Source organism: Rhipicephalus sanguineus, chromosome 11 (genome assembly GCF_013339695.2).
Source record: "Rhipicephalus sanguineus isolate Rsan-2018 chromosome 11, BIME_Rsan_1.4, whole genome shotgun sequence".
NCBI lineage: Eukaryota > Metazoa > Arthropoda > Arachnida > Ixodida > Ixodidae > Rhipicephalus > Rhipicephalus sanguineus.
In genome coordinates this window covers 23,933,186-23,949,829 of record NC_051186.1, presented here as the reverse complement: position 1 = coordinate 23,949,829, position 16,644 = coordinate 23,933,186, and the positions used below count along the sequence as shown (strand labels likewise).

The 16,644-nt window shown below is 47.2% G+C and overlaps 1 protein-coding gene across 3 annotated transcripts in view; it reads left to right on the top strand.

The window, feature by feature from the left end:
- LOC119374082 (uncharacterized) overlaps positions 1–16,644 on the top strand; it is a 471,916-nt gene that overhangs the window by 450,029 nt on the left and 5,243 nt on the right. For all 3 annotated transcript variants that reach the window (XM_037644139.2, XM_037644141.2, XM_037644140.2), the window contains 2 exons: positions 11,630–11,705; positions 12,752–12,807. In XM_037644139.2, the coding sequence (XP_037500067.1) occupies positions 11,630–11,705; positions 12,752–12,807 (132 nt within the window). The remainder of the gene's footprint in view (positions 1–11,629; positions 11,706–12,751; positions 12,808–16,644) is intronic.

Below are 16,644 nucleotides of genomic sequence, written 5' to 3'. Positions count from 1 at the left end.
GAAAGTTTCGAATATTCGTCGAATATTACATTCGAAATATTCGTATTCGATTCGAAAATCGTGTATTCGAAAAGTTTCGAATAATCGATAACTTCGAATATTCGAAAAATTCGAATATGCGATTCGATTATCGTGCATAAAATAACTCGTCTTCCACATTTCTGCTGCGTTCGTATCGCTAAAAACGTTGCCGACAGGAGCGATACACATCGTAAGTACACGGAGGCACGATATCTGCCTGCGACGAGCGCCCCAACACGTATGATTTATTGCTGGTGCATCTCCAACGTGCAGCGCTGTTGGCGATCATGTAACCGTACATTTTCAATATTGTGCGGCCGCAACGTGCCGCACTACCACTCGTTCACTATGCGTCCCCACTTCTGAAGAAAGACAGTGACCCATGTGACTGGTGGCGGACTGTAGGCACTTTCAGATACCCCAGTCCGGCAAAGCTTTGCCCCATGTACCTCCCTATACCAGCCACTTCTGTTCCAAGCGAGCGTACCTTTTCAGTGGCAGGGGGGGGTGTCTCTGTTAGAAGGGAGCGCCTGCTGCCTGATCATGTGGAGCAACTCATATTTCTTCATGATAGCATCTAGCCATTACTTTCATTGTGCCGTGATATTTGCTTGCGTTGTGATGTGCATTGTGCGAGCCTGGACATTGTGTTCTGGAGATAGCAGTGTATGTTTTGTTGCCAGTCAGGCTGTTAATGTTTTTTTTTTTTTTTCAAATAGCTACATGTAAAATAAAATATTGTTACTGTGGGGGCATTTTTCCTTTGATATTCGATATTCGATTCGATATTCGAAGGTGGATATTCGTATTCGATTCGTATTCGAAAAATTTGATATTCGCACACCCCTACACGCAAGACGTATAAAAATGATCGTTGTGGGAGAAAAAGACGCCTGAAATAAGCCTTTTGTTTTTACACTCTACAAAAAAAAAAAATCGAGTATTTGGGGAGTATTTCTGCCGCACAACTGTCATCGTCATCTGGCTTGCTCGCGTTTCCTTTCTTGAAGACCCTGCTTTTGCCACTATCCTATCAAGGATGCTGTGTCACGCTGGTAGCGCGCACGCCGTTCGTGACCGGGAGGTGCCGCGACCGCGGTGATAACGCGAGGAAAGTACGCGAGGTGCATGACGACTATAGTTGTGTGGCAGAAATACTCCCTAAATACTCTATTTTTCTCAGAGGGTGTAAGGCAAACAGGAGCATTTAGGGCGTCTTTCTGCCGTACAGTTTGAATAAAATGTGAGCTAACGTTGCCATTTGACAGAAGGTCCTTCCCATATCTTGTACATGGGTCATTTCTGAAGGACGTCTGCAGGTTTCGAGAAACATATCGATACTGATCTGAAACTGAAAAGTAGTTTTTGTTCCACGTTTATGTTTTAACACATGGTGACATGAGGTGCCTCACGAAAAAAATGCTTGAAACCAGTCACGTCTGTGTAGCTCAAGAACATAAGCAAAAAAAAAAAAACGTGGGACCCGCGGTGTTGACTGGCTTTAGTTCACTCATAACATGTCACGAGTTTGTGTGGGCAGCCATGCTCCTTACGTGCGCTCTCTGCCGCAGTCCTTGACGCGACGCTCGCGTCACCGTTCTATTAGCTGAAAGTTTTTCAGCTGCTTGTACACGATGAATGTCGATACTAGACGGAGGAAGCCAATCAGAACATTGTCAAGTCAATATATAGACACCAACAGGAGACCAAGCCGAAACGAATAATTGGTTAAGAATGAGGTTAACGAAACGGCCTGTGAAAAATGGGGATGCTGACGAAGTGAGCCCTGGAAACGTACAGAACCTTCTAGCAGGAAATTTCCAAAGATCTACGATAATTCTAGGGCTGTAGCTCTCCGTTGTTTAAAGCCAGGACGGGAGTATTGCAGACTAACCAAACAAAGTACGAGGGGATAGACACACACTGTGCGGTACGTGAGGAGGAGGAAACGCCTTCACCCGGCAGTTCAAAGCAATGAGGCCGAATTTTTCAAAAGTATTGCGGTTTAGGGACAGTGAAGGCAAAATTGACTTTAAGCGGGTAGAAATAGCCAAGAGGCGGTTGTCTAAATGGTGGCTAAAATCTCAGGCAGGAGTGAAAGTTAGCCCTTCACTGCACAGAGTTCGTGTTTCACTATTTATAAAACACACACTATACTCGTTATGGCCAAGGGGCGTGAGGTGCCGCCCGATCAAAGGGCATTAACCACCCGTCCATCCACGTGGCCAGCCCGTTCAGCAGAAAAAAGTAGGTCAGCTGTGCGAAGACTGAGGTAGCAGCGGAGCCGTTTCCCTCACCTCTCTATCTTTCTTTCTCGGTGTCAGTGTACTAGAAGGGGGTAGTGTGCTCTCTGCCCTATGCTACGCAGGTGGCGCTCTGAGGCAGCTCATGTTCATGTCGCCGGTAGTGGGAGCCGCTAGGGGCGCTGCAGCAGTTTCCTCTTGGGATGTCCTTTGTCCCCGCTGTTATTCATGCTGTACATGGTGAATATGGAAAAAGCGCTAGAAGGTAGCAACTTTGGTTTTAATCTGTCACACAAACAGGGCGGCGTGATGATTGAGCAGAAGCTTCCAGGATTATTTTATGCTGACGATATTGTCTTATTTGCTGACAGTCGAGAGGATATACAGCAGCTGGCGAATATATGCGGAAGGGAAGGGGAAGCTCTAGGACTAGGATTTAGTGTAACAAAATGTGGATTGATGGTATTCAATGACCCTTGTGATCAGGCGGTGTCAATACAGTGCCAAGAAATACCGAGGGTGAGCGAATACAAGTACCTCGGAGTATGGATAAATGAGGGTGACAGGTACATGGAGGTACAGGAAAAAGCCTCAGCAGCAAAAGGAAAGAGGAATGCTGCAATAATGAAGCACAGAGCATTGTGGGGATACAATAGGTACGAGGTGCTTCGAGGTCTGTGGAAAGGTGTAATGGTTCCGGGGCTTACTTTTGGGAACTCAGTGGTGTGCATGAGGGCAGAGGTGCAATCGGGAATGGATATAAATCAAAGGACTGTGGGACGCCTCGCGTTGGGTGCTCACGGGAAGACAACAAATGAGGCCGTAAAGGGCGATATGAGATGGGCAGGTTTTGAGGCGAGGGAGGCTCAGAGCAAAATAAGGTTCGAAGAAAGGCTAAGGAATATGAAGGAGAGTAGATGGGCAGAGAAGGTGTTCCGTACTTGTATAGGAAGAGCGTGGACACACAGTGGAGAAAAAGAACTAGGAGGCTCACTAGTAAATATACGGCTGGTAGTGTAAGCAGTATGTCAACAAAGAGCGTTAAGCGAAAAGTCAGAGAGGCGGAGAGGATTTACTGGATGGCAGCTATGGAGAAAAAATCGGCTTTGAGTAACTACCGAAAGGGCAAAAATGAAATAAGGAGGGAGGCATTTTACGACAATTCAATGGGAAGCGCTTTACTGTTTGAAGCGAGATCGGGTTGCCTTAGAACGGGTAGTTATAAAGCGAGATTCAGTAAAGAAGAAGAACAATGCACGTGCTGCGGGGAAGATAAGGAAACGGCGGAGCATGTTCTGATTGAATGTGGAGACATCCACCCAGGTGTACGTTTGGGCACGAGCCTACATGACGCCTTGGGTTTTAGAGACAATGGAAAGCTGAACACACCCGCGATTGAAATAAGTAAGAGACGGTTAGAGTATTGGTGGCAGAAAACTAGAGAGAAAGGACAAAAATAAATATTGGGAAAAAAAAATAAGGACATTCTGCCGTAAAGGGCACAGAACGGAGCTGAAAACTTAAGGTTTTTTTTTTTCTTCTGGAGTAAAATAGTTTTAATTGAAGTAAAGACACTAGGCCAACGCTAAAAAAAAAAGTAAAGCTTTTTTTTTTTTTTTTTCGAGCATGGTGGCCCACTTGTCACCGCCCCGTTATAAAGGGGACGCTCATAGCATCCATCCATCCATCCATCCTTGGAAGTTTCTCGCGCTCCTATCCTTCTGCCGCTGCCGCTTTCTTGCTGAACACGTGCTAAACGAAGCGGCAAGTCGATTGGTTTTGGTGCTATTGAGAGGTTCAGTGGTTTTCATCAACAACCACCGCGGTATTCGTTTTCCGCTGACGTGTTTATGCTAAGGTATGCTAAGCAAGTATGCCTTGCATGGGTGCCAGACTGGTCACGGCCGTGTTAAGGGCGCGCCGAAGGCGTCTCTTTTCAACGTCCCTCAAGGCTAAGAAAGAAGAATACAGCGGTGAGGAACCTGCACCGCGAGGATAAGAAGCTTGATGAAACGTGTGCAGTGTGCGAATTGCATTTTGATCTGCATTAAGTAATCAGGGACTACATTCATATAATTGATCGCAAAGCGATAGCATTCCTCGTGGTAGACCAACGCTGTCGGCAGACGCTGTTCCTACGATCCTTCCGAATCACCCCGCGTACCTTAGCAAAAGGACTCCCAAACCGTGGAGCAAAGGAAGCGACAAGAAGGTGACCAGCAGCAACAAAATTGAATAAATCCTATACATTTTGCGCTAGCGAAGAAGCACAAAAAGCAGTCTGCTCACATGACGTACGGAACTATTTGAACTTTTTTTTTTCCACCTCAACACCTTCCTAGTGCTAGACGTAGCATTAACTTTGTTTTCCATTGTTTTCCGGTACTTTATTGCACTTCGACATTATGCGAAGAAACGACTGTGGTGTCGGAAAAAGTTAGCATGTCTTTCATGCGCACTCCAAGGTGTATATCAGGTGGAGATTTGTTGAACAACATTGTTTGAGTTGCCAGGAAGAAGCAGAAAGCCTGCTAGAAAAATTACAGATGCCTTCGCAGCAGATACGTGCTTGTTATGTGAATGTTGTTGTTGAAAGAAAAGTTGGCATTATGTACTGCCACAGAAGTATTACAAAAATTTGTAATACTTCTGGAACCTAAACACTTCTTAGAGTGTTTTTGCGTTTGGTGGATGTCTTATGTGTAATCTTTAGGCCAATGCTGTTCATAAAGAATTTAAATTGCAGAAATATTTGAAAATAAAATAGTTTAGCAATGCGCCCTCACAAGAAAGTTTTGCTCGAATGTATCCATTTTTACTTTAACAGCTGGAATTGATCTTGTTTGAAATTTCAAGGTAGTAATTTTCCACAAATAAAACGGATGTTGCGGATGCTTTTTATTACCTTTCTGACAACGTGCACTTTCACGTGCATGTGAAGCGTTTTCTTATGCGAAAAGCACACCGTCTTTCGTAACTTGACTGGCGAGTTCCGTCGACTTCGGTGACCGCCAACGCTTGGCAGGCGTCGAGCATGCGTTCAAGGCGCATGCAATGGTGGAAAATGCCTGATAGAGCTATGCATAAACAGGTGCAAACGTCGCGCTAATTTGTTGACAAAACATCACTTAATAGCGGCTCTCGGGCACTTGTCTCAAGCAAGCACTTGTTTATAATTACAGAGTCCGCTAAAATAACCCGCAACGCCCGCCTAGCGTAGCCGCGGAACTTGTAAAACCGCATGACGTTTCAAGAGGAAATGCTAGTGGCGCCATCACTCGGAGGCAACATGAGGTGCCTCAGGCGGCGCATGTGTCTGAGCCCACTACCCCTATTCTGGTAATATTAGTCTTCCATTTGTTTCTCTGTGTTTCTCGCTTCTTATTTCTCTATCTTTCTCTTCCTTTGATTATCTCTCTCCATCCTTCTGCCTTTCGTTTTCTCTCTTTCTGTGGTATGTTCCTCTCTCACCTTCACATCTGTCCTCCTTTCCCAACACCCTGGCAATGCTGTGCACGCGGGTTCGAATCTCGCCTCGCGAAGGAATGTCTTCCGCCTAGAATTTCTCTCTTTCTGTACTCGCCCGTCAGAGTTATTGCATCCCGCGGCGGAGAAATTGGCGCTTGTGTTTTGGGAGAGAAGAGGAGGAGGGGAGCGCGTGCCGATTCATGATGGTGACAAAACTACGGCGAGCTACAACAGCGTGGCCGTTAAAAGACCACCCTGCAGGTCTCTCTCGATGCTATGTTGAACCGAAACTGCGACTAGGCGCTGCGGCTCCAAATAATTAGTGCACTATGGATATCTCCAAGTCTTGACCGGGATGGCAAAAGGCAAAGGTTCGCTACCGATCGGTGATGAGGGCTTCGTGTCGAACGCGGTCGTGAAGGGCGAAATGTGACTCGTACGTTCGTGCAGGCGATCAAGAGCCTCGTGGGGTGAAGGAGGGCAGAACATGCAGCGGCTCGTGCGATGCCTTGAGCAGCTTGGGAACGCTTTTCTCGGACCGAATGCGAAACAGGCCAGCGTCATGCTGTTCTTTCCTCCGCAAGATGGTGTGGAGGTCTGGCTTACTTTCTGGACACAATTTCCGCTCCAGCGATCTTTTTAAAGATCCTTGGTTTCGTTTCTTTGCTTTCGCGTGCTGCGTCACTCCACCCCTGCTGCGGCCGCCCTTGGCCTGCACTTGCTGCGACTCAGCGTTGCCAGATTGGAAAGGGGCTTCGACACCAACCCCAGAACAAAATTTCACCAGATTTCACCAACACTACAAAATGGTGACTATGACGTCATTTTTTTTCTTTTTAGCGTTTTACTTTGCAAAAGCCCTGCCCCATAGAAAATATTTTTGTTGTTTATAACGATATTATTACAAAGGAGAGTGATTTGATTATTTCTGCATTTTTTACTTGTGGCCATAAGCGTGCGCAGGGTTCCCCTTCAGGGGGGGCGAAGGTTCGTCGCAGCGCCCCCCTCCCTATTATGTCAATGTATGCGGCTGCCTTTGCGCCCCTCTTCTCGCCCCCCCCCCTACAATGTATGGGGCTGACTTTGCGCCCCCCCTTCTCGCCCCCATTGCCCCCCCCCCTGCGCACGCCTATGCTTGTGGCTGTCAGCGTATTCGTATAAAAAAATTTTTTCCGTCGCCGGCACGGGGACGGAGCCCCGCCCCTAGAAAACGGACCAATCAGAAATCAGTTTTCGTTTGGAGTTCCGAGTTCTAAGAAGAGCCACGCGTCTACGGCCCCCGGGTCCGTGGCCTTGGAACACTGAACGCGCGCCTGACTGAATGGGCCATAAAGCGCGGGGACAAATGGTTGTTTTTGTGTGTTTGTGGTGCGAGGAGGAGAGCGCCAGCGAACCATTTGAGCTGCGTGGACACTTCCTATTTCGGTGCATCAGTCGATCAACACTGCACAAAAACGTGCTGCTGTCGACGCCAACACGCCAAAGGCCCCGCCGCTACCATTGAAGAAGGCAGGCGTTTGCTTCCCGCAACATCCGGTGACCGTGTGCCTATGGCGCACTGTGTATCGGCACTGTGTATCGCACTGTGTGTTCTCAACGAACAAAGCACCGCGGAGTGACATACGAGAACGGAAGAAAGACAATATATATAAAAATAGAAGATACGGTACGGGGGTGCGAACGGAGGGTGGCGGAGGGAGCAGGAACGTCTTTTCGAAGAAAAAAAAAAAAAAAAGCACGGGAAGATGTGTATGGTGCACCATCGAAGCTGCATAGTCGCAGGCGCCTCTCCGAGCCCCAGGCAAAGAAACAAACGCCGAAGAACAGCGGGGGGAGGGGCGGGAGTGTAGCTATCTCTTGTACTACGCTCGTACGGTTATGTTGGGGGGTGGGGAGAGAGCGAGGGGGCACGGGTGCGCGCAAACGAAGACGCGTCTGCACGTGGCAGTGGCGCTCAACAGATGCATCCACCGTCGCGAAGTGACGCACGTAACCATTTTCGAAACAGCTCCAGGATCCCGTAACACTTTCTTTGCAATAAATATTCACGGATTTTAACATTAAAGGAACATTACGATTACTTTTAATCGACAAAAACTACTACAATTATCTAGACTGAGGTAGGCGTACGCATCAGCGACTGGAGCATTCGGGTTATTTTGTAACTATGCATTGAAATACAACAGTGACAAGACTATTCAAGGTGTCTTTTTGTCACACGCCTTTAAATAAAACTGAGGCATAAGAATTAAGGTATCTTTAACCGAACACCGAACATCGAGCTAAACATTTATTGAAGCAGATAAAGCAACCGGTTATCACGTAATGGGCTTTAGCGCCACAGACAGATAAATATCATTGTTGAAACTGCATCTGCAAGAAATTTACCTCACGCGATAACATTTGCGTCCAAAGGTAGCGCATCCAAGATGGGACGAGGCAAATGATGCATAAACACACATACAAAGCATCTGCTGGGGGCGAAGCCAGAAATTTTTTTTTCGGGGAGGGGGGGTTCAACTATACTTTATGTATGTTCGTGCGTGCGTTTGTATGTGTGCGTATATATACGCAAGCAAAATTGAAAATTTTCGGGGGGGGGGGGGGGGGTTGAATCCCCCCTCCCCTCCTGGCTGCCCCCTGATGTCTATGCCTGTCTACTTGTCATTCGCCGTCCCGTCTTGCATGCGCTATGCCTTTGGAATTGCAAGCGAGCCCGCCGTGCAACCCATAACAGTTGCGTCTGTAGTTAGTCATGCATGAAAAGCGTGTACAAATGACGTACCCCTCAATACTCCAGCATATCGTTACTTCTGGGTTTTCCGTCCATGCTGAAGAGTTTATATTGGAAAAATATTTGGTATTTCGAATATACACTATTCGATTCGAACGCCGAATCGAATAGAACACTATTCGATTAATTATTCGAAATTTTAGAACATATATTCGCACACTCCTAGAAACAGGCAAGGGGGTTTTTGGGTGGCCCACCAAATGATGTTAAAAAAAAGATGCTGGAGTGGAAAAGCCGAACGATAAAACGTTGTGATCAGCTAAGAAAAAGTAGCAAGTCAACTGTCACATGTGCTCTTCTTCGTTTAAAACCAATGAGCTTACCCTTACCCACGGTGTAAGATATATACTCGATCTACATATATCTTACACCATGCCCTTACATCTCGTTTTGTCTTATGATGAAGCCAGTGTCCACAAACCGACTTCAGTTATTTAGCCCTATTTACTGTTTTTATCCAATTAGCGCGTGTTAAGGGCCCAAAAACTATAAAGAAAACAAGAGGTAAAGACAAGGTTGGTTTTGAACACGGACCTTCGATGGCTAATTGTTCCGAACAGATACTTCCCAACGTGCCTCTATGTACTGGCATCCTTATCAAAGCCTTGGCGAGCTTTACATACTCATTCAGATATATTACTTACCTCGTAACCGACCAATGACTAACCTAGCATTTACGTCACCAGAAACAGGGCATTTTCTAATCAGACATCAGACGAGAAGGCTATGTTTTTCAGGTAAGGTATGTCCAAACGCTGGCTTCACATTCGCTTCTCCGAAGTTTCGATTGCTTCCACTCTAGAATTTTTTTAACCTCCTTAGAGCCCGTCGCCTTCTAGAGCATGAAGGTGGATATGCATAAACAAGGAGAAGGAGAAATTAACTTTATTACTGAAGACAAGAGGTACGAGTGGGGTGGCGTCCAGCAGGCCCGCGACCTTCGCCACACAATGAGCCTGTTCGGCCGGTTTTGGTTTGAAGGTTTGTAGATTTGAGTGCAGCAAGAACTGGCGCTACTCGTGGGATGTGGTGTGTGGTTGAAGCAATAAATTGTCGGCAACAACGCGGTGTAAATAACAGTAATTGTAGTGGCAAGCCATTCCTCAACAATTTTCACCACTTTTCACCAGATTTTGTCTGGTGTAGCCGTTTTGGCACCTCAACACCAGCAGCCCCCAATTTTCACCAGATTTTCCCAATCTGGTGCCGAATTTCACCATCTGGCAACGCTGCTGCGACTTGCTGGCCCGCTCCGGCCGCAGACGTTTTCTGTAGCCTCCGAGACGGCTCTCCCTGCAGTTTGGCTACGGTCCCGAGGGGCCGTAGTTTCGCGGGCCACTGGGCTCCCGGATCATTCCTATTCGATGCCTTAGAGGCACGAACGCTAGTGTGGTCTTTTTAATTATCATTTGGGCGTCATTAATCCATTTTTTTTGTGTGGATGCCTTTCTTGGTCATCTTGGTTTTCTCTCGAAAGGCTCGTTCGCTGCGCGAGTGAGGGCACTGTCGCCGAGTGGGGCGACGAGCGGGAAGCGGCTAGGCGTTGAGAGAATCCTCTCCCGAGATTCTCCTTTCCCGATCTGGGTCGTGTACTCGCTCGCGGCTGTTGGCAGAGACGGCGGTGCGCATTCTTTCCGCGATGTTTCGCCGTCGTCGCCGTCCTGCCCACCGCGGCCGTCGGTCGAAACGGACTAGTCCCGTGCTGCTCTTTGCTTGACTCTTCGCCTCGCGTGGGTGAGTGCATGCCAATCACATCTGCGTGTTTTTTTTTTACTTTTCCGGCAGTGCGAGTTTTCTCGTTCCTCATGTATACTTTACGGTGCCGCTCTGCGATTGCCTTAGTCTAGTTTTGAAGTGCTGCGATGTTTATTTCACAGGATAGAAGGCTGGATGTCCACCCAACTTCTTTGTGATATATACTGTGTAGTGTTTCTTCGGGGATTCATAAACCACCTCCTCGGGAACACGCCTGTGAACGGCTGGGCCAGATTTTGTGGTCTTGCGCGGAACTTTTTCAGGCGCCCGACCTCGTAGCTGCCGGCGGCTGCTGGGTTTCGTCATTTAGCAGGTCGTCGCTCTTGGCCGATAGCCGACAAATTATGAGCGCCGTTCGAATTAGAGCTTGCTATTATCGCAGTGTGTAATAGTTAAACAGGCTGAGACAAGGAAAACCTTCGTGTCGAGTTTTGATGTCAATGACGCACTTCCGGGAGAAGACAATTGTCGTCTGGTGAGTGGGCGCGCCAAACTCGGCGCGGCCGCGCACTGAGATTAGGAAGGATGCACGTACTAAATGTGGATTATTGACGTTTCTGCTGGTAGGCCGAAACTTCAGGTGTGTGTGGGTGTGGGTGGTTGGTCGGAAGTATTCTCGCTGAACCGGTAGAAATATTTTATTCTGCAAATGAAGATATGCGCGATTAACAAATTATCACATTATTATCAGTTGTTTTTGTTTGTTAATCGTGTGTATCTTCATTTGCAAAAATATACATGTGTGTGTTTACATACATACATACATATATACATGCATACATAGATACATACTCGTTCACTTACAATATCCTCGACCTCCATCCCGTGCTCTGCATACGGAAAATATACAAGTGCTCCATAAAATGCATGCTCCATAAAATGATGCATTTTATGCTACGGCAGTTCCTCCTAAGAAAAGGTTTCTCAAGTTTTTTTTTTTTTTTGTTATTGCTATGCAAAATTACTGTACGATGTGAAATAGTAGAAGGGTTTTATATGTTCTGTTTCTTACGTGTGGTGCACCTTCTCTTTCTTTCTGGCTTCCTTGAGCACCAAAGGGCCTTCTTGGCCCTTCGGATCTTTACTTGTAGCGGATTTGCGGACTCTAATGTATTGCTAGGATTGTGCAGTGCACAACACGCTGTTTATTGCACTAGCATAACAGATGCTGATAACAGACAATAAATATGTTGAGATTTTTTAAAATTTGCTTGCTTGGAGTGCACCAGGTGGACCCAGGGATTCTGGTAACTGTAAATCTCTCTAGGGTTATGACAATGCATCCTTCATGAATATGCTTTTAAACGAGGCATGAATTTTACTCAAGCTGGGGTACATTTTTTTTTAGGAGTGGCACAAAGCTGACTGAACTGCAAAAGATGCAGAGTGAGGAGATGCCGTCACAATGCCCACCTGCTGCAAAGGTGAGCACTTTTGAATTCACACATACTTGGGAAGTTTCTAAGGTTCGTATCTGGTGTGTGGAGCTGGTGGCTGCCCTTTAATGGAGTGCTGCCACAAAAATCTTGCTTTCTCTGTTTTACCAAGTAGCTGATGCCCCACTTATGACAGCTGCAAACCTTGTTTGCTTGAGCATGCAGCAGTAAATTATTTCGAGATGTTTCTGTAGCACCCAGTTTCAGTTTTGGGTTCAGGGAGCACCAAGAGAGGCGGGACCCAGCGGGGTTTCTTGTTGGTAAACACAGCTGCCCTCTGAGCACACGAAACAGTGACACACTTGCCATGGCCACAGCATGGAGAGAGCGCACGCAAGGAGCAAGGCAGCCAACACAAACTTGAGACGTAGATGACTGTCGGCTGCATAGGCGTGCACAGTGTTCCTATTGGGGGGGGGGGGGGGGTAGGTTCGTCACGGCGCCCTCCCCCCTCCCTCGTGCACACGCCTGCGGTCGGCTGCGTACATTCAAACCCAGTTGATGTCGATGTCACAAGATGCTTCGTTTTTCTTGCAGTTGCATGGCACGCACCTTAAGATTGATTTTAAATATGTTCTGGGCTAACTTAATTTGTAGATGGTGTGTGTGTGTGTCCACACAAATCTAGCTCTAAGTTATCTTGCCTTCGAAATTTTGTGTGGGTGCACCTCTAAGCAGGTTACCAAGCTTCACAATTTTACAGTGGTACTGATCAGGTTAATCAGTGTTGACCTTTCAGTAGCTCCAGCACTTAGTGCCTGGATATATTTTTGTATGTGTGCACGAGGCCTTGATAGTCTTAATTATAACTGATGGCACTTAGCTTCGGCTGAGCTACTGTATGAGCTCATTGATTAATTTGGTTAATTGGATATGTTAAGCATTGGTGCTCAGTTGTCGGTTAAAAACCATGTTGGATCTTTTTTTTTTTATTCTGGATTATTATGAGATCTTGAACATTACAGGCTCCAGTAGTTGAGTATAGTATATTTTTGTCACCTATGCCTTTACTTTTTTTTCTTTCTATTCGGCAGACATTGTTGGAGAGCAAAGCAGAAGATCCGTGTTCATTGGAGAAGCCTTCAATAAGGTGAGACCTTGCAGTGTGAATGAAGTACCGTCATGCAGTGGATTCCTAAAATGGCATGTTCAATCTTTTCTTGAAACAAACTAGCATTGTGGACTCAGCCTAGGCGGGCTGTTATAAATGGCAGCAATGGGGCCATCATGCATGGCTGAGTGTTTAGTGGATTCATCAGATGAGGGAATCTGCACGCAGTGGGTTGATTGAGCTGAGGCGAGGCAAGGGGCACTTGAAGATCTCTCTAGGTGAGATTTAAGATTGTGATGATTTCTTCACTAGCCCGGAACACACACAGTTCTCGTGCTTCAGTTTTCAGTCTTGGGGGATAAAGAGAGAGCAGTGCACTCAAGCGTAGACCTGTGCGCCGCCACCGCCGAAGTCCCAAGAGTGATCACGACGACAACGACGCGGCGCAATAATTGTGCCGCGCTACCGTTTGTCTTTAAATCTTAACGTGAAATCTTAATACAAATTGTTGTTTCCTTCACTTTTCACTGTTTCATTCACTCTTTTTATTTACCTGATGAGGTGAATAAACAGTGAATGCATGTGTGTTCAATAAAGCATTTCATTAGAAGCACAGGTGTGCCTCTATACTGAGTGGCTCTTCTGCTGCCATCTTGAATTTTGATCCATGACCGAGCAAGCCCCCCCCCCCCCCCCCCCAGTCTTGTCGGATGAGGTCACCCCGTAGGGACGGCACTTGCTCGGAATTTTACGGCATATTCTTGGAGTCTTGGACCTACTACGCTATGCAAAGATAAATAAGTAGAACCTCGTTGATACGTTTCCGAAAAAAACGCGGAAAATAAACGTACGATCAGAGTCCAGTAAAAGTTGAGGCTGACGAGCCCATATTGAGGTGCAAGGGCAAAAAACATTTCTCAAAAAACATGGAGGGACTCTTCGATTTTCGAACTCCTGGCATCTCGCTGGCCGCCATAGGTGAGCCAGCTAGTTCCGGTCCTGACCGAAAATAACGTTGTGGTCATGTGTATTGAAATCCCGAGACAACCCGAATATGGCAAAATCGAACTCTGGGACAACCAGCGTAAACGTAAAGAAACGCTACCGCCATGTTAGCAGACGAAACTTTGCGCCGCGTGAGCGTCGGTTCTTTCTGCATTGCCGCTTGGAAATATGGGGCTAGGTTTGCCGAAGAGCAGAAGTGATATTCTCGAGCATACGCATTTGGGATACGATCACGTACATTCACAAGGTCAAGCGTGACTCGCCCCGTCCGTGAAGAAAACTGCCGCCCCTCTGAAGCCTTAACAAGCTCAACTCTTCGCAGTGCACGTAACAATCGCGGTACGACACGATATGCGAAATCTCGCGAAAGTGATAAGCGTCCCCGAAAGCGATAGCTGCTCGCGGCTATCGCGTACTACGTCGCACACTTGCGCTGATCAGTTTGCGTTCTGTCTTAACTTGAGACATGCGCTGGTATGTTCGCCGCCACTCGTAATCGCACCATCTCGCACGGCGGAACGGGCTTTAAAAGATAACGCCCGGCGTAATGGCAACCGAAGGTAAAGTCCCCAAGCGCCCGTACTGCGATCTGTCGAGTCCTTACAAAGATGACGGCGAACGCACATCGTCTCGTTTTGGCGTCTGATAACCAGAAATCTCCCAGATATCTTCCAGAACAAATCTTTCCTGGCAGCTTCTGACGACCCGCTGGTAGGCAGAATTGCCCAGCCTGAGAAATACGAACGACGACTGGAATTGCGCCGGGCGGAGCAACCCAAAAACGAATGCGCTCCGGCAGAAAAGTGTGGGTGAAATTATCGGCCATATTGACTAGGCACAATGGCGGCGTTGCTATGGTTACGGGTCGCGGCGTGTTGTGCAGCGGTGGCGATGCGGCAGCGGCATGTGCGTTTCCGCGGCAAGCCGTTTGAAGATTTTGACGGCCAGCGTCACCGCCTACCTTCGGGTCGGTGTGTGGTTGACAGAAAGGCGATCGAGCAATTCGGACAGGACGCGGAGGGGGCAATTGAGCAAAGCAGAGAAAGCGCGGAGGGGGGAAAGGCACTGCGGAGAAGCTGCCGTCGCCACGCGGCGGCTGTCTGCCACTTCGCGCTTCACAAGTACACGAGAGGGCCCTTTTTGCACCCCTGTATGAGAGTTTCTGAGTACAAAACGTATCATACGACCAGTTTTCCGCGGTGCTGAACGTTGCTGCCGAATAATCGTATTTTCCGGGAACGTATTACACACAGCTGTATTGGGTTATTTTTAATTTTCGCGATTTCGAGCGTAGCAGCCGGGAAATCGTAAGCGGGAACGTATCAACGAGGTTCTACTTATATCGATGCATTTGGACACTTTATTCCTTTCATTTTAATCTTGTATATTGATAAACAAATATTGAAGTGAAGACAATCAACAAGGCGCCAGATTATTTGATTCTTCCATTCCAACGGACGAACTCTTCACAGTGGAGGCGATGCAGCTCTCCAAAAAAAAAGGCTTCCAGGACTTTTGCATATTTTTTTCTAAATACAGCAGTGGCTACATGGTTGAGCATCTACTTCCAGTGTGGTAGGTACCGGGTTCGATTCCCAGTGCCGACCGGAAACCCAGCGGTTTTTTCTAAGGGGTAGAGGAGTACACCGACCTGGCGCTCGGTTGTTTATGGGTGCTCATCTCAAAACGTCGCCCTAAAAGGTTGTGTGAAGGCCCCTGGGCGCACCTTAACCAACCACAACCTTGGCTGAAATAGTCAAGCAGTGAAAGTTGTTTTAGTATTGAGGATGATCAGTTCAGTTTATTACCTTAAAGGCCCCCCTTAATCATCCGCCGCTGCTGCGGGAGGCACAGAATTACTGCTGCGGAGTACCCACCGATGTAATAGGTACAAGTGCACTTCGAGCCTGGTACTCAATAGAAGAAAGTACATAGTCGCTTGGGAAATTGGCAGCATGAAACCGCCACACCTAAAAATAGTCGAATTTGAAGTTTTAAGGCGCGAATAAGACACGGACGAAGAATAAGAACACACACACGGAGCGCCACTTCCAACATATATTTGTTGGAAGTGGCGCTCCAACAAATCTATGTTGGAAGTGGCGGTCCATGTGTGTGTTCCTATTCTTCGTCCGTGTCTTATTCGCGCCTTAAAACTTCAAATATGTTAAACCAACAAGCCCAGTCTGCCATTCTTACTAAAAATAGTCATGTTTTTCTTTTTTTTTTGCTCTTGTGATGTTTTCTCTCATACATCCTTGTATGCTAGCGCTGAATATGCTTTTGAATTCAAGGGACAGAAGGTTGCACGAAAAAGAGTTTGGCTCTTTTTCGTGCAACCTTCTGTGTTTAATTCATCCACACATTGAAAATGAATTGGAAGTTCAGCATGTGCGTGATGTCTATTTCGGTTGCGCTTGTTCATTATCATTTAGGTTTGTGTTTAAAATAAGGGGAATGCCTTTAATGTCTCATACTCACGGAACCCGCCGTCCGTCCGTTCGTGCCCTGGAACAGGGTGCCAGCTGTGGTCTCTCCCCCTCCCACTCTCAGCAATCACGTGATGGCACAGTGGCGCATAGCAGCAGTTGCGCAACTGTTGCACAACGCGGCGGCGTCCAGTCGAATTAGTTGGATGGCTCCCAAGTGGCCTGGTGATGATTCCACGACAAGCGGTTCGGAGAAGCACCCCAAGAATGTGGATTCCCCCGGTACCATGGCATAGTCTGTCGAATGGCCACATGCTTTTGCCGAACACACTTTGGAATTTACAAAGTGTGCTTCAATTTTTCTTAGCATGGAACAAGGACTTTGGAATGGAAGCTGTGAAGCTGTTACTAAGAGGTCTAGCATTATGGCCGTGCTGGTATA